This window comes from Malus domestica, chromosome 08, assembly GCF_042453785.1.
Source record: "Malus domestica chromosome 08, GDT2T_hap1".
NCBI classification, from domain to species: Eukaryota; Viridiplantae; Streptophyta; class Magnoliopsida; order Rosales; family Rosaceae; genus Malus; species Malus domestica.
Window position 1 is genome coordinate 30,260,622 of NC_091668.1, and position 18,197 is coordinate 30,278,818.

At 37.2% G+C, this 18,197-nt stretch overlaps 4 protein-coding genes across 5 annotated transcripts; 1 reads left to right on the forward strand and 3 right to left on the reverse strand.

The window, feature by feature from the left end:
- Nucleotides 1-962: 962 nt before the first annotated feature.
- On the forward strand, nucleotides 963-4,225 carry LOC114826667 (uncharacterized). Its single transcript, XM_029107405.2, has 2 exons — nucleotides 963-1,127; nucleotides 3,609-4,225. Exons 1-2 carry the CDS (start codon nucleotides 1,039-1,041, stop codon nucleotides 3,733-3,735), a joined length of 216 nt encoding a protein of 71 aa, XP_028963238.1. The 5' UTR covers nucleotides 963-1,038; the 3' UTR covers nucleotides 3,736-4,225.
- Nucleotides 4,226-5,060: 835 nt separating this feature from the next.
- Nucleotides 5,061-10,169, reverse strand: LOC103428956 (probable magnesium transporter NIPA4). The gene is made up of 9 exons (XM_008367092.4): nucleotides 9,565-10,169; nucleotides 8,744-8,800; nucleotides 7,870-7,960; nucleotides 7,635-7,795; nucleotides 7,366-7,493; nucleotides 7,118-7,255; nucleotides 6,079-6,171; nucleotides 5,616-5,721; nucleotides 5,061-5,457 (listed from the first exon to the last, which is right to left on the reverse strand). The coding sequence occupies exons 1-9, from the start codon at nucleotides 9,737-9,739 to the stop codon at nucleotides 5,351-5,353; spliced, it is 1,056 nt and encodes a 351-aa protein (XP_008365314.3). The 5' UTR covers nucleotides 9,740-10,169; the 3' UTR covers nucleotides 5,061-5,350.
- A 1,964-nt stretch (nucleotides 10,170-12,133) lies between these two features.
- LOC103421391 (nifU-like protein 2, chloroplastic) lies at nucleotides 12,134-15,095 on the reverse strand. Of its 2 annotated transcripts, XM_008359415.4 has the most exons (5): nucleotides 14,827-15,021; nucleotides 14,614-14,725; nucleotides 13,284-13,594; nucleotides 12,523-12,734; nucleotides 12,134-12,433 (listed from the first exon to the last, which is right to left on the reverse strand). In XM_008359415.4, exons 1-4 carry the CDS (start codon nucleotides 14,884-14,886, stop codon nucleotides 12,546-12,548), a joined length of 672 nt encoding a protein of 223 aa, XP_008357637.3. In that variant the 5' UTR covers nucleotides 14,887-15,021; the 3' UTR covers nucleotides 12,134-12,433; nucleotides 12,523-12,545. The 2 variants fall into 2 exon arrangements, with proteins under 2 accessions (XP_008357637.3, XP_008357636.3); XM_008359414.4 differs by having other exon boundaries at nucleotides 12,134-12,734; nucleotides 14,827-15,095.
- A 1,927-nt stretch (nucleotides 15,096-17,022) lies between these two features.
- Nucleotides 17,023-17,853, reverse strand: LOC103428979 (uncharacterized). Its single transcript, XM_008367115.3, has one exon. The coding sequence runs from the start codon at nucleotides 17,851-17,853 to the stop codon at nucleotides 17,023-17,025; it is 831 nt and encodes a 276-aa protein (XP_008365337.3).
- Nucleotides 17,854-18,197: the final 344 nt, after the last annotated feature.

The window sequence follows — 18,197 nt, forward strand, 5'->3', positions numbered from 1 at the left end:
CGAAATTTGTACACTATTGGTCCCTTCAGCGGTCTAACCATCAAAAGAACAGTTCTTGTTTTTGACGTAGCACTTAGTTTTACGACATGTAAGTAATGAATAAATACCTTGTAAATTCCATGTAGAGATGAAAAATACCTCACATTACAACGATTGGTGTCCATGTAAGAAATAAATAAATTCAATGTGTCCAATTAAAATAGGTCCTTACTTCTACCCCAAATTGAAATTGAACCAATTAAAAATAGGAAACTTTAACGAAAAGTTCCCATTACTGTTCACTTTAACGAAAAACCACATTTTTACAATAAAAAGTCAATACTGATATTATTCACTTTACCCTTTATTTTGTCTTTATCGTTAAAACTTAAAGTTTTCAAACCATTTTTATTAGTTTTCCTTTAAAAATATAGTATAAGATAGAAATGGTGAGAATAGTGGGTGGGTCGTGAGTTGTGACGACAGAGAAAAAGGAGGTGGGGTTGATTGAAGAGGAGAGAGTGAAAGACAGTGGATGAGGGAGGATGGGAATGTAGGAATTTAAATTCTAACGGAGATTTAATGAGAATCTCATTTTTGAATTAAATTTCTTAGTAGTTTGCACTACGAGAGTTTAAAATTTAGTTTGTTTTTACCATGAAGTTACCTTCTGAATGTTCTATCACTACAAGAATTATTTATCCAATTTGGCCAAAATATTATCGTGTCAAAAAGATCAAAAGTTCTCGAAACTAATATATTTCTCAATTCACTTAACGGGGACATAGATGATACAAAATCTAAAGTAAAGAGGTAAAGTTAAAATTTTGTGGAAGTAGAGGATAAAAAAATTTCCAAAATTCGAACTGGTTCGAGTCCGAGTGTTCCCAAGAAAACGAATAAGCCGGTCCATGACAGAAGCGGCACACGTGGTAAGACCGGTCGGTCGGTCGGTGAGACCAATAAATATAAGAAAAAGAAACCGGGCGCAGGAGCGGACATTTCCGACGGTCGAATGTTATAGAGAGAGAGAGAGAGAGAGAGAGAGAGAGAGAAGAGATGGTGCAGCAAGAAAGCAAGGAGCCGTGCAAGAAAGAAGCCTGCTACATTCAAGCATGCCTCTCCAAGAACAACTTCCTCCCGGAAAAGTACGTCCATCCTCTTTTTCCTCCTCCTCTTTATTATCTGTATCTCTTGTTTGGTTACCGAGAAAATATTCTTTGCTTGCCGAGAAATAGTGGGACATTTCTAACACCGCCACTTTCTTATGGCTTTTTAGTCAAAATAGTGAATTGGCATCACTTCTCATTTTCATCCCTGACAATGAAAATCGACAAAGTGGTGGCTGAGTTTTTTCTACCGTAAATTTTGAGGTTCTTTCGTAAAAAAATATGTCAATATCCCAGTCAAATGAAGTGAAGGGTTTAGTTTGACAAAAATACACTTCTTAAAAAGTTGGTCACCGATAATTTAACGTGGACATCGATAAATTTTTTACTTTGTGATTTGTAGCTGGTTAGGGGTTTACCAGTGTGTGTGTCTGCTTGCTTCACAACTCCCGTTCGTTCTTCTCTTCCAGTTTGTTATTTATACAATAAGACAGTAAAAGGGCGTGTTTGTTAGGGATGATTGGGCTGGATAGGATAATTGCTAGATCAAAGGCATATTGGATAGGACCTTGACACGCTCCAAAAATTTAGTCCAAGTTGAGGGTAGAAAATGGGTTGCTCATGAAGGAATACTGTCGATTAAAAGGGATAACTTTCCTTCCTCATTGTTCCATCTTCTACATTCAACTTGGACTGAAAGGGATTCGTCGCAGGTTAAAGAACCACATCCAGATCCAGCCACAAATTCCCAACTTTTTGGCTGACGTCGACCTACCACAGGCGCATCCGCTGGACTCAACCGAGACTCTGCGATTAAAGGCGGAGTCGTATTTCAAGGATTCCCTTACTCGTGACCGATACACCTGGTTGGACATAGCACAAAGCCTTGCTCAAAGGGTTAGCTCCGGGGATATAGTAACTTGAGATGATTTCAGTATGCTGCTAGACCCGTTGCCGAATCCGGGGTGTTAAAGAATCAGAAAGGGTGCATTTTTTAGGAGGACTATAGTAAGGAGGACGATGATCCCCTCACGATCTACTAAAAGGCAAGTAGCTTGATATTGGTTCAAATCCAATTCGTGAGAAGAAGCGTCATATGATTTGGACAGTTGTTGCGCTGGCGGAGCGGGGAGCCTACAGGGAAGATTGGGGCAATGAGGAGCTCGACGAGTATCTGCAGACCCTCAGAAGTTGTAGTCCGGTTTTTCATTCAATATGCCTTGATTCCAGTGAGTTATGCTATCCGAGCAAATCCTTCCTAACAAACGCGCCCTAAGGGTCTCCTGCTAAAGTGATTAGGATTTGTTTCCCTATCTTATGCATATGAGATTTATCAAACAAGAAAACATGACCGAGTAGAGAAATTGCCGTCTCTTTCTTCAACATAGTAATGAAAGGAACTTCTAACACTCCCGTTATCTTAGGTGGTCTTTAGAAACAGTTGCTTAGGAGTGTCTGGTACGTGGATAGTACGAGGTCACATTCACTAGCTATGACCTTACTGAGAGAATTCTCTTCCAGCTTGTCTTTTTGATTCTTCATACATGTTTCCTCTTATATGTTTTATTCATAGAAGCAAACCTCTGGTCGTTGATAGCCAAAAGTTCTGTGATTGATGCACCTTTCACTATTTCAGTGTCAAACCGATGCATAAAAGTACATGGTCTGAATATGGTCGGAATCTCACAACATTTCTCGTTATTCTATATGTAAGGCGTTCTCCTAGTTATCAAACTAGAACCTTTATGATCCGGTCCATCAAGTATTTGTTTTTAATATGTTGGATCATGGTTAGGGTTGGTTCAAAACCGATCTCGGTTGCATTCTAGGATTCATACAGCCGATCCCACTTAGTGAGATAAAGCTTTGTTGTTGTTGTTGTTGTTGTTTGATGTCGGATCTTGATTATGTGCGAACTTGATCATCATTTATACAAATATTTAGCTACCTATTTAAGTTTTGGCATCTGAGTCCCACAACATTGAGTGATGTTACCTTCTACTGCCATTTAAAAGAGTGACTTAAATGCATTCAAAACCGAACTGGTACTTCCATGTTTATAGTGTGTAAGCTGTCATTTTCATAACAGTTGATTCTGGTGTTGCGCCCCCTTGGCTAAAAGTTTGCTACTGCATGCGGCCTACTTCTGCTTTAACTTGGTAGTAAGAGTGACTTATCTATCAACTTTTCCACTATCACCTCCAAAAAATCAAACTCAGCCTTACATAAAGTTGCCAGAGTACGCTTAACCTCTGGATTTGAAATCACTTGTTATATACCTAGTATTGGCCATAATTTTCAAGAACATTCTGTAGTCTTAGTAAGAGGGGGAAGGGTTAAGGATTTACCCGGTGTGAGATATCACATTGTTCGAGGAACCCTAGATGCTTACGGAGTAAAGGATCGTTGTTGGCATAAATTGTCCACGTCAAACGTCATGCGTTCATGATGATTCTTATGCATTATGTTCTTTTAGTTTCTTTTGACTATTGACTTGTAACCAGTGCTTATACTTTGCAGGTGCCTGAAATTCATTGAACAGCTGCAGGCGTGCTGCGAGAAATGCAATTACAACTCAAAACACTGTGCTTCTGTCTCTAGTCTTTTGAAGCAAAAGCACCGTCAGATTCACACCCAAGATGATTAAGTGTAGCTCTCTCCCTGTATCTTCATCTTCCCGGAAGACACCACCGAGGCCAAACGCTTGGTGCGGTTACGACTTACCGCAAGGTGCTAAAGCTTATGGCACATTACATGCAATAAAATGTGGGAAAGGAAAATGATTTACACAATTTTGTTGCCCGATGAACGATGCTAGAAACGTTTTATGTTTATGTGTTGATATAGAAATATTAATGTGCGTATGGTTCAATATGCGTGTATGTGGTCTGGAATTAAAAGGCCTTGACATAGGAATACACGCATATTGAACAAGTGCATATGTTTATGTGTTGATATAGAAATATTAATGTGCGTATGGTTCAATATGCGTGTATGTGGTCTGAAATTAAAAGGCATTGACATAGGAATACACGCATATTGAACAAGTGCATATAGTCTGTACATGGTACCTTTAACATCACGAAGTTTATTCAAATTTCTGCGGTTTCATGTGACTGCACAAGTTTGTCGTGCAAGCTCGGATTACCGGATGAATCGTCATAGATAGGAACTTTTTACATCTGTCAAAATGTGGATTGTTTTTAGGCTTATTTTTACCATGCATTTTAGAATTTGATTTTGATTTCACTTTGTTAGTAACTCAAAAGTATCACTTTACTCGTTGAAACTCACAATTTGTTCCACTTTGACTTGTAACTCTCTCGTCTCGTCTCTTTGAAACTTAGAAGTCTCTATCTAGAACATTTGTGGGACCCACCACCCAATAAGATATACCACATGTGCCCATAAATTTGATTATAAATCTCTACTATGTGTTAACATTTAACAATAAAAAAATATTAAGCTTAAGAGAAAGAAATTAAGAATGGAATTTTCTTGGGTTGACGAGTTGTAGAGATGAGAAAAATAATAAAGAAATTGATTAGCTTGGTGCACCCAAATCTAACTTACATAACAAAATTAACATAATTAAGGTAACGTAGACCGATTTTTGAGTTTTAGAAAGTAAAATAACAAGGCAAGATGTACTTGGGAAGTAAAATCAAACTCACGAAACGCAAAATGATTCCGTATTTATAGTTCACGTGATAGGGAAAATTTACAATGCGATGTAATCAATGCAGCGTGAAATGAACGAGGCAAGATGTATTTAGAGGCTTCCCTCCCTTCAAAACAAAGGGAAACAAGATCACACGGTTTCAAGTTTCAACCCAAGAAAAACAAGGAATTTCATGCGGTAGCCTCTGCACCAAGAAAGGCGCCATACAACCGTGAACACCGTCATTATCCAAGGTATCCAACGTTCATTGGGACCACAATAACAAGTAGTACAGAGACAATAAACACAAGTTCAGGGTGGAAAGGGGGTATGATTTTCTTCGAAATTCATTGAATGGCAAATGTTAGCCAAGATACACCGCAAAACCAATTCGCGCAAAATTACAATCCCAGCGAATGTCTTGCTCAAGAAGTGGGCTGTAACTGTAACAAAAAGGAGGAAACTCTTACCAATCTCTGAAAGTATCGAAAAACATATGATTCGGTAGGTGGGCTAGATACGATGCTCCATAGAATACAGATTCGCTTAGCAAGGTCCTCAAGAAAGAAGCAACCAAGCTTGTGGGGAAGGCAGATGTCAGCTATAAGGAATTATTCTGCCGTCTAAGAGGGATGCCTTCAGAACCATCGATTCCATCTTCGTCTGCATGCTTAGATAGTCGCACGGAGGACATTGATGTTGGCAAACCTACACAATTTGATAAAATAACCAATCCAAGGTTCAGAATCCATAAAAAAAAATTAATTGTTCTCGTGAAATACCACACACCCAACCACAGGTCCGTTTGTTAACAATCTAAGATTGATGATAAACCATCAGTGACAAAAATATTTAAGGAAGCATACCATCAACCATATCCTTCGTTCTGTGAAGAAGAAAAGTTCCTCCAAGGATGGTTACAAACCCACACATTTCGGTGACAACCTGAGTTGGACTCTGTCTGTCCCAATCCTGAAAGTACAGAATGCCACATGATAAGTTGCAAATGGATATCTATTCATGTGAAATATTGTAACCCGGGTAGAAGAAAAGGAAATCTGGATTATTCAAAACAAAAACACAGAAACTACGTGGGCTAGAGAGAGAGAGAGAGAGAGAGAGAGATGTAATGAACAACTTTTTTCTTCAAAAAATACATAGAAAGATTAGGAGGACTAGCTTATAATTTCAATTTATACCCCACTATGAGATATGTATTTCATGACAGATGAGTTCTAACTCTAAATAATGAGAGAAACTATATTAACAAACCAAAAAGAAACAGAGAAATAGAAAGGGTACCAATACAATCTGCGAAAAAGAATATACCTTGAACATGATAACACTAGCCAGAATAGTTAGTGATGTGAACATAACATAGTATATAGGAGATACCACAGCTGTGTTGAAAGTATCAAGTGCCTGCGACGGAATGGAAAACACCTATCAAAATATATAGGAGGTGAAAACCCAACTCCTCATAAATGAGTTAAGGGCATCTTAAACAGAGATGTCAAATGATCAAAACCAAACCCTCAATGGCCTATATGGCAAGTTAAAGTCCAACGTCCAGTTTCTAGTCCAACATTCGAATTATTATTCTCTTACTAAACCTAAGTTCTTGTATACTTACTTAGGACTGGGCTACCTCGCCATCTATGATAGTTATTTAGATTGCTGGTCATTTAACCAATTCACTATGTTTGTAATGTTGGATTGAAACATGAGTTTCCTATCCAAAAGAAACAGAACAGTTATCAGGGAGTAATACTTGTTGAGTATGAAATTACAAAAACACTTGCTTACAAAGAAGCCAATAACCACAATCACACAATGTGATCTATTGCAGTTTTGCCACAATAAAGCATATCTGCATATCGTTGATGAAAATCTGTGACATACTGCATTGTTCCGCTAGCTGTGGACAAAAACAAATGCAATTGTGGAAGAACCAAGAAAGTAACAACTTCATGATTAGACTTTTTCCAATTTCAGGCCTTCCTCAATAATCCTTAGATCATTTTCTGATTGTTGGCATTATCATTAAGTTTTTTTCTCTTCCATTTTTTTCTCTCCGTCCGAAATTTTTTATTGGGAGAGAGGACAAAGTGTCAACTAAAAGCATTTTTGAAAGACTAAGACTTGCGTTTGGCCAAAGAAGTAATCCTTATGATAACTAATTTATTTGGGTAAGCACAAAATTTATGATAGCTGAAATGTATACCAGAGTGTAGGAATAAACTAGTTGATTCATGCTCGACAATAACAACTTCAAGCATGTCCAAGTGCTTATTTGGAAGATCAAAATAATAACAAATATAAATATAATAAATATTAACACAAGGACAGAAAAATGACTAATACTTACCTTATTCAAATAATTCATTTGGGTAAGCACACAAGAAATGACAACTAAAGTGAAGACCCAAGTTTGGGGGTAAACTAGCTGATTCATGCCCGATAATGTCAACTTCAAAGCAATTCCAAGTGCTTTAACACTCATGACCTGTCAAAGGACACCTTTAGAGTTTGAAAAAACACATTTGAGAAGAGGACGACATGACACAGATAAAGCACGAGTACTTGAAATTAATATAAGTATACAGCAATGCATACCGATAAGGAACCAACAAGGGAACAAACTCCAATGTAGACCATTATGTGTGTCTGGCCATATTGCGGGATAAAGTGGAATATAAGTATAAACACAGCAGTTATGACCAAAGCTGCATACAAGAGAAAACCTACAACAAACAAGTATGATTATCGGAAATTATCCCTTTTCCTTTTAATGTAGCCAAAAGAGCAACAACAATACATTAAAACATGAATTAAGAATAAAATACAATAAAAGAACAATTAGATGCAGAAAATGACCCAATTACCTGGTTCCATGGCAAGATCCCAAACTTCTGTAACAGATTCAATCATACGTTCTTGAGGAGCATGTAAAACAATCGTTGTAGAACCCACAACACACAAAGCGCAACCAAGAACACCAAAAATATGAAGCCTCTCACGTAAAATAATATGTGCAAGCACAGCACTGCAAGATAATATTACGATCAGCACTAAACACTAAAAGAAGCAACAATATGGATGAATGAATTTTTATCATGCCTGATAATTATGCTGAGAGCACCAAGAGGAGTTACTAGTATAGCTGGTGCAAAAGCATAAGCCGCAAAATTAGCAATTTCCCCAACAATCACTGTCAAAATGGCAATTGTCAGTCAGAATCTTCCTTTTCAAAAATAAGTTCATGACTATAAGACACATAAATACCCATTTGGTTCCTTGGACTATAAAATGCTTGTTTCTGTGGCCAGCTATAAATTTGCATGTAGATACTTGAGAACAATCTGTCATTCCTATTTATTTTTCTGAGAAAGAAACTACTTTATTGCAACAATAATCTAGAAAACCATGCTAAGCCACCCCGAAGTTTTGATCGGATTCTAGTCACACTGAGGTTAATGAGTAAACTGCAGACATTGGTCTACATATTGCCTCCGTTGGTCTATTGTTTCCGGCGGGAAGGAATGATTTTACTGTCAAGGCTCTCTGAAAATGCTTGAATTTCCCTCACCAAGGTTAGCCAAAACTAGAAGTATACCCTTAAAGACTTAAATTTATAGATCATGAAGTAATTTTCAATGACAGGTGTGCCCACTTATTGTCTAATGGTGTAAAAGGCTTTCCCTGAATTACGATCTTGTAAAATAAATTTCCCCAACGCCCTTTCTTTCCCTGATTTTGAAGCTTGTCTAGAAGTGTACCAGTTTTACTGCATCAAACATTTGTCCACTATGATCCACATGTTTGTATGTTCAGTGTTCTACATACATGATAGAAAACATCATTTGTTTTTATATACTATTCAAAACAACTTTAGTACCTTTCGGTAACATAAATAGAAATAATAGTCCGACAGAGAAACAAATAATTGGTTTTCATTGATCACGTAACTGAAAAAGAAAAATATTCAACTCACTCGTTATCATGCCCACCCACCAAAGTGGCTCGTATAGGTAAGAATATCCTCCGACTCCTGCCAAACATGTAAATGATTCATACATATTATCCACTGTCAAACATGAACGGAATACGAAAACGCATAAAGCACAAAGAATAGACAAGAACCAAAGGCATGAAAGAAAAGCTGCAATTATCTAGAGCATACAAAAACCAATTGCTGTCTATATGTTGTTCGGATACTGGGATTTTTTTTATAACAACAGCTAAGGTGATGCATTAAATTACCACAGAAGTAAACAGGAGAAATATGACATGATCAGTAACATGCCATATATAAAGAAGAAAACACCCATAAACTAATACTCAATGGACTTGAATCATAAGTGTCAATATCCTGAAAATGTTCTATCAAAACATTCTTCTACACAAGATCAGCAGCTAACAATCACTTAGAGACCATATTGCAATACTTGATTTGATAAATGATTTCGGGATGAAAGATATATAAAATTTTCAATTCGAATCAACTGAGTCATAGATTTGTAGTGTAACACAAAAATGTAAAGCCAAGTGATTGTAATTTCAAGTGATACTTCAATCAACTTATAAACTTCAATCTACTAAATAGAACAGCCTTGCCCACCAATCAGGACTGGTTTACATTCTAACCCATATTCCATTTTTCACTCGATTCGCCGTAAATTTTGAACCTTACAACAATTCGAGCACAAACTCAAACACCCAATTGCTCCATTGACAATCCCACATCAGAATAATAAAAAAGTTGAGAAATTGAACTTTATAAGTGACCCAGACAAGCATATTTGAATTACGAACCTGCTCTGATGCCAGAAGCCCCGGCCTTTTTCAATCCCTTCTTCTTCACAATGAAACTAGCACCGATAAACAAACTTGAAGACAAAGCAAGAATCAAACCGTTGATGTTGTCAGAGGACATCCCCTTGTACGTGTCTCTCCAGCTCATCGGGGGGCTCTGACCCTCGGTCGCCATGGCCGAGAAAAACCCCAAATTCAAAAACCCTAAAAACTTCCTCTTTCTTCTTCTTATCTGCTCACACGCTTCGAGTGTATCATTACTTTCGCAAGAGTGCAAAATACGCCCGAAATGAGAGGCCGATTTTCTTATCGGCCGGGACTCGGGGTGAGTTGGGAAAGCACGCTCGCTCGCTGGATCGTCGTTTTACAGCATACAGAGATGTAGATGGAGAAGCGGTTGAAGATAATGTCGGCGCTGGGAGTTGGCGGTGAGTACTGAAATTATATACAGCTGTAGTAGATCGGGAGGCGAAGGAGATAACGAGAGAGAGAGAGAGGTGGTGCGTCGTGTGTGCTAATTGGGAATCGAATATATTTGGATTTTTATTAGGTAGTTCTGTTAACACCCCATAAAATTATGAAGACACCATACTTCCATTTTTACACTTTAACTACCTCTTTTACCCCTATTTGACTTGAGTTCGCAATAAACAGAAGATGGTACTATTTACACATTTATTTTTATCTTTCACATCTCTCTTAATTTTTATCTTGTGATTCAAATGAACTGAAGAAGATCGATATATAAAAATTAACAGAAGTGGGCGAGAGGTAATAGTAGTGTGTGAATAGCACTATCCTAAATAAAAATGGAACTTTAACAAAAAACTTCTGATACGGTTCACTTTAACGAAAAATCATATTTTTATACTAAAAAGTCAATCATGTATTATTCACTTTACCCTTTATTTTATCCTTATCGTTAAAACTTAAAATTTTCAAACTTTTTTCATTAATCTTCTTAAATAAATAAAGGATAGGGCTATGGGAGTTGTCAGCATGCCGATGTCGAGGGAGGTAATCCGAGATGGGTGCTCTTCCTTCAGTTGGTGGTGGTGGTAGTGGTGGGTGGCTAAACAAGAATGAGGGACAAACCTGGCATTTTAGAAGGATTATTTTAATGTGGAATGTTTTTTTATTATTTTTTAACCCGGTTGTTCCCATAATAACGACTTCACTCCGACCAAAGGTTGATGAGTGCAGTTTCCAAATAAAAAAAATAAAAATAAATAAAGGTTGATGAGTGCAATACTCTATCTTTTGATCCTTTTCCTTAGGTACAGTTTGGTATATGAGACGAGATAGAACGAAGTGGGACGAGGTGTTTCGTCTCACGTTTGATGTGTCTAAAAATGGTGGAACGTGCTGTTTCACGAAACAAATTTTGGGTGAATTTTCGTTCTGCCTCATCCCCTGCAACGACTCGTTCCACATCCGTGGAACACAAAATTATAACATCTCCGTCTCCTTCTTCTTCCTCATTGTTTCCATCCGAGGGCATCTTTGCTCTCTCTCCGTTCTGTCCCATCCTATCCCGTCCCATTCGTTCTGTCCGGTATGAATACCAAACGATACCTTGCTTCCTAATTGTGTCAATTTTCAACCCAAACAAATCATGTAAATTTTTAGGGTAAGCTCAAATTTTACCTTTACCCTAAACCTTTTGGGTTCATGTGAAGTTGACATATATGGACCTTTCTAACCATTTGAAAGATTCTCATGCTTCGAAAGTTCGAATGTTTTGGACATGTGACAAGAGCATGTACCTTTAGGGTTGCAAGAATACAAAGTTCATCCGTTACTCTCGAATGTATCGAAGATATGTTAATCCCTTATTATTTGAAAATTTTAACGAGAAGCTCCCGGTACGGTTCATTTTAACGAAAAATCACATTTTAATCATAAAAAATCAATCTTGATACTATTCACTTTACCATTTATTTTGTCATTATCATTAAAACTCAAAATTTTCAAGTCATTTTCATTAGTTTTCATTTTTTATTTTAAATGGAAGCAGAATGATTAGAGTTTTTCAATTGAATCACATAATTTATCAACCACAAGGTTACTACCTTCTGTGTAGGTGTGTAGCTACCTTTCTCATGCGTTGTACCAAATATAGAGTGAAGTAAAACCTCAACCCAGACCTATTCAACTAATGACAGGATGCCAATGTGACTGGACAGTGATTCACACATTCATTTTTATCTCACACACCCCATGTTGATTTTTATCTTTTGATCTTCTTCAATTCATTTGACCCGCATACCGAAAACTAGCGGGGGTAAAAAAAAGTGTGTGGTAAGCACCACCCATGTCAGTATTACTGAGTTTGTAGATACATTGTTTGACTGTTAATTCGCCTTCGATATATTCATTTGTTCATCAAATTGTGTACTTTCTTCCAAAATCCAGAAAACCCTTTTTCATGTAACATTTTACTTTCAATTTGGATCAACTTTTTTCGTATATTCCTTCAACACGCATTAAATCTCGCGAGTTATCCAATTCTAGATACGAAACAAGCCCTTAGTAATCGGTGCTCATATCAAATTTTGAGAAGTGTATATCTTTTGAAGCTCATTTCGAGGTTATATTCCAAATTAAATGGAAATCTGCAGACCAACATTTTCCATTTGACACCCGAAAACCAGCCCGTGACTAATACTAGAGCTGGTTGAATTCATTATCAGAAAACAAGTAACTGGAACCATACAGCCATGAATCAATACGAATATCGGGAGTTCGACAGCGGCCCCCGGAAACATCTCAACGAACACGGAAAGAACACAAGGAGCTCTCAACGATTACATATAATTCAGGTATTGCTCCACTATTGCATCACAGTAATTAACTGTGCATGTTTATCCTATTTGTAAAGATTTGCAGAATACATCATCTCTATTGCACAAGATGCGAGTTTTTGGAAGAAAAATGCAGCAATATCATCTGGCGTACCTCTTTGCTTCGGCTCAAAAATGTCACAGTAGTTGAACTGCTGCAATGGACGGGATTTTCTCCCTCAACTTCTGCGTGACCGCCACCCTGACAGTCATTACCCCAGCAGCTGGACCTGTGATACGCACCTTCACTATAGGATCCTCGATTGTCACAAGTTCAAGAGAGCCACCTGCTGCCCCTACTAAGTAGGGTCTAATTTCTTCAAGTACCTGAAACAAAATTGTACATATAAATACATAAGATGGAAACCTTAAATCAAGAACCAAACTTCCTCAACTTTTCGGTAACTTGGGTCGGTATTATACTTGGAACTCAGTCTCAACGTGAAATTCGTAGTAGCCTTCATCAAATATACAATGGACCTTGGGAAAGACTACAAATCAAAGTTATTGGCAAAGATGAGCTCCCCCAGCAGTGTAATAAATCAACTAAGCAAACAATGCAAGGTTTGTTTATTGATAGATAGTGATAAACGGAAAAGGATTCAGAATCCCCAGAAATTATGAGACAAATGAAACAAACACCGCTAAACAATTTTCTTATATATTGTACTGGTTCAATTTTCTATGTCAAATTCAAATAAACTCAGAAATACTTTTTTCTTAAACCTAAACCCCTAAGTCGGAGTAGTGCAAACTACCTACATGGACCATCTAATGGAAAGCCCTTCTACTTTATGCGTGAAGCAGAAAACATGAAAAAGTATATCCAATTTTATTACTAAATGGGTGTGATTACGACTTCAAAAGAAATATTACCTTCTCTATATTTTCTTCATTCAGCTCAAGCCCTGTTTCTTCGTCAGCTATTGCTTCCACTGCAACTATTTCAGGGATCTTTTCCATTAAACGACGCTCAATACCCATTTTCATTGTCACAACAGAGCTTGGACAGGAGCCACATGCTCCCTCTAGCTTCAACTGCACTACATTTCCGTCAATCTCATGTAACGACACATTTCCTCCGTCAGAAATGAGATATGGCCGGATTTCATCCAATACACTTTCAACATTCTCTGCAGTCAGTGGCAATTCGACCACTGAATTCGGAGTAGCAACCGCCTTAACAACTGTACAACAATAAAATATAGATGACCATCAAACATCCAACTAGGGAAATTATGAACAGTGAATCTGGCAAAGGTGGAGTTCATGTCCTTATTTAACATACATATTGGATATGACTATTTTTTTTTATCCGGAAGAATAAGTTGTCGACGTTGCAAATTAAAGAGCAACTGTGGACGTCCCATGATGTCTTCTTACTCGTAAGACTTCACAAGGGTTCCATACCCTAAAATTTCTAACAAAACAACTCCATCTTTGGGTTATCGTACTAACTAATCATCAGATTTATCAGTCGTTACTTTCAACCTAACACTCAATTTGGGAATATTCATGCAACGTCACTGGATTAACTCACACCAGCATCCACAAAGCAAGAAAAGCATGGCAACCATTGACAACAAAGTTCATGTTGCAAGTTGCACAAGGTACACAGAATTACAAAATCATAATATATTTTCATCAAAAAGTGCGTAGTATATCAATGTTGAATTCTACAGTTGATTCAGTCCGACGTGTGTGGTTAATTGAGTTCAATCAAACATTATAGCAAAATAGAACAGCCGAGAAAAGCTACAAAAGAAATCATTAAAGGTTCATTTGGAAGTGCTTTAAAAAATGACTGAAAGCATTTTTGGTGAAATTGTTTTTTGGGATCCAAAAGCAATTGAAGTATTTTCTGCAAGAAACACTATTTATACACTTTTTCCAAGAAGCACTCTAAGTATTTTCAGAATTCTTGCATTTTTACTAAAAATTGATTCTAAAAGCAGAAGCCCTCATATTCGTATATTACCATCTTAAATTGTATCCCATACGACAATAAATAAATAAAATCAATGTTGGAGCAGTCGAATTTAATTATATCAGATTGAAAAATACAGCCGATGCCTGCAAATCAACCAAACATTAATTGATTGATTACAAACACATATACAGATATATATATATATATATATATATATATATATATATATATAAAATGCGTAAAAATGATTGATTTCGAAATAAAAAAGAAACTGACCTAGGCTGCGTAAAGGTGAAGGTAGCCGAACCCGTGAACTAGGCCGCACCAGATCACGCCCCCTACCGGAAGATACACAGAAGCCTGAACCTCCAAACAATAAACTACAACTCTGCAGGAAAATTAAAAATTAAAAGTCAGAAATTAAAAGAAAAAATAGAAGAAGCAATTGAATTGATTTGTTTCTGGAAGTGAAGGGAAATCGAGGAAAACCGTGGAAAGTCGTTGTTGGAGTCTGCAGTACGGCGGCGAATTGAGAAGCACCGCTCTCATCTCGAATTAAAGGTACGGCTGTGATTTCTTCTCTGTTTTTCTTTTCTTTTCCCTTCTTTTTGGATTTTCTCAGGAACCAAACAGGTACGTCGCAGAAGAAGCAGCTCGGGGTACCGCCGGGGAGGTTGCTTTTGTTTTGTTTCTGTCTCAGGGGTAAAATGGGAAACTAGGAAATTTGTTTCGATCCCATCCGTAGGAAATTCACGAGTAATTTAATCAACGGTGATGAGAAAGATAACAAGTGCTACCAGCCTACTGCCATCTGTTCTCCCGAAAAATTGACGGACCTGGCTTCTCTCCACCCACTTCTCGTACATTATCATCTCTTTTTATTTGTGCGGTCATGATTGAAATATGTCAATATTTTATATTACTACTGTTTTTTATCTTATTATCTTTATAAAAAAATTAATATAAAATATTAACGTGACTTAACCGTTATCGCACAAAATAAAAAATGTATAAAAAGTGGGAGCCGGGTCCAAAATTGACTGCTCAAAAACACTTTTCGGGTTTTAATTGGATTCGAACCTTTTGTTTTGGTAAGTTTCATGGTATGCTGCCACGTGACAGACGTATTCCTTTTTTTTTTTTTTTTTTGGTTGTTGGCCACGTATGATTTTAAAGGTAATTCTCACTTTACCGCATGAAATATCGCGTTTTTCAAATTTTTATACATTAATTTTTTTTAGAAGTGTTATTAGTATTTCAAAAAATTTATTTTACATTCTTCACAAGTATAATTTTTTTTTCAAATATAAAAAGTTTGGAGTATAGAATGAGATTTTTAGAGTGTCAATAACAATTTTCATTTCTGTTAAATGAGTTTTATATCTAAAGTGAAAATAGTTGGACACTTTTATATTGCTGTTAGACTTTTCGAATCTCTGTTAACGCGTGACCTAGCATACATGTGAACAATGACTAGGCACTACATGTCACTGTGGGCCCATGTGGATGATAAAAAATTAAAAGAAATTAATTCCACTTAGACTATCTTCAAAGGAGATGTCAAATTTTAAATATAAAATTTAAATTTGGAGGCTTATGTGGCACATTGATCTTTTTATAAATTTTGTTCTTCAACCATATGTCAAATTTAAACTATTATTTATTACATTATTTACTTTTTAAAGTGGTAATTAGTATTTTAAAACAAAAGATACCTATTAAAATTATAAAAAGTATTTATTAATTACTAAAAATAGATTTGAAGCTGCTGTCTAATTTGACAGCAACTTCCTCTGCTGTCTTTTCATGTTATGCCACATAGGAATTGGCATTTGGGTTGGAAACCACTAGTAATGTCTTTTATTACTGTTATTGTTGATGTGGACTTTTTGACATCTCCTTTGAAGATGCTCTTAGAGCCACAGTGACGCCTAACACAAACCAAGGGTTCATATCACTAATTTTAACTTTTGTGATGTCTAGTACATTTCGTTGGTTCACCTTACACAAACCAAGAGCCCGGATCTCTCTTTCCCTTTCTTCAACGGCCCAAATCTCTAAATCCTTAGACTTCAAACAAATTAACCTTTTTTTTCAAATTGACTTGTTTGGATGTGCTTTTTAACTAACTGAAAACGTTTTTGGTGAAAATGTTTTTAAAACCAATCATTAGTAAAGATGCAAGTAAATCCTGGAGAAACACTTAAAGTGCTTCCTGAAAGAAGCACATAACTGGTGCTTCTTGTAGAAAACACTTTAAGTGCTTTTAAAACCCAAAAATATTTTTTCTAAAAGCATTTTCAGTTATTTTAAAAGCACATCCAAAAGTGTCTTGGCCTCCAATGTATCAAAGCTCTGTTTCAAATGTGAATGTTTAACTTTTTTTTTTTTTAACAAACAATATTACTACATTAAGGGAAGGATGATGGACTTAACCTCACAATGGACTAACAATAATGTGTTTCAAATTAGCATTTGGCGAAAATCGAACTTAGAAACGAGAGCAGAATTAACAAATACTGCTTAATTAGATCACATACAAATTTGAAAACAATATCAAACAAACATTTGCAATTTCAATACAACAAAGTACATGATATCACATATATTTCCCATGCAAGTATTTTTCTTCCCCTTTTGGATTGATGATATATCGAAGAAATTAAACACGATTTAAATCAAGATTTAGTAGTACAACTGCGGAGACGAATAAAGAGGGTTACGAAAACTAGTGGACGACCCTTTTCTCCAGCAAAGTAAATCTTGCACCAGAGGGACAATAGGCTTCTTCTTCATTGGTTTCTTCTCTCCTTTCCCTCCGAGGTGGTCGTAGCCGGCTCCGACAGGATCGTAGCCGGCTCCTCCTTGTTTCTTAGTAGTTCCAATGTTCAATATTTGAGCCAAAGACGTAGAGTCCTCCATCCTTATCATCCACTCCCTCTTGTTCCTCTCTTCAACATTCTCTCTCAGATTTGGTGATGATCTTGTAGTTGTAGCCACTTGCAGCACGTTGCTCGCCTTTGCTGCCGCAGCTGCCTCTGCTCGAGCCAGCTTGGACATGTTCTTGTGAAGCTCCGCGTTCAGCGACGCCAACGCGACCTCGGTTTCCGACTCTCTCTCCTTCAGCATTTTCAGCTCCACCTTCGTTTCCTCCAGCTCCGCCTCAAGCTTCTTTAGAGTGTCCATAACTGCTACTTTCTCCTCGCGATCAACATCACTACTATTTTTTACTTCTTCGCTTTCTTCATAATTCGGCGGCGACAAGTTCCCTGACGGAGGAGTAGTAGGTCTGCTTTGGACAATATTATTGGTGCATGGCGGTTTAGGGGATGAAAACATTTCTCTGAGAAGAAGCCGCTCGCCGAGGATGGCGACGGCTTCTTTGACAGAGTTGAATTGTCGGGAAGTGTCGACAATGGCGTGGTGATCGTTAACATGGAGTGGGGTTGGGGCAGCTGCTCCTCCCGCTGGGTTTTCTTGAGGAAGCTGCGGGGAGTGCTGGGTTTCCGATTCCATGGATATGTCCTGATGGAAAATGGTGTGTAGGAATCGAGGACATGAAGATATATTTCATGATGATTGGGTAGGGTTTGGTTGGCATGGGCTTTCTTTGCTTGCACTTCAAAATTTGACAGAGTGAGAGTCTGTTTCAAGGTTGAGACAAAATAGGGTGGATGAGGACACCATAACTACTTATTGAAATTTGTATTGATCTGGTAACCTTGTCTTCAGGTTCTATAACTTAAAGCAAGATGTGCTCCTTTCTTAACTGTAATCGCTCAAGTGCAGAAGTTAGCAGTGCATTCGACACCACCAGTACATCTATTTTACTCGCCTGACTGAGCTTAGTTGTGAGTTGA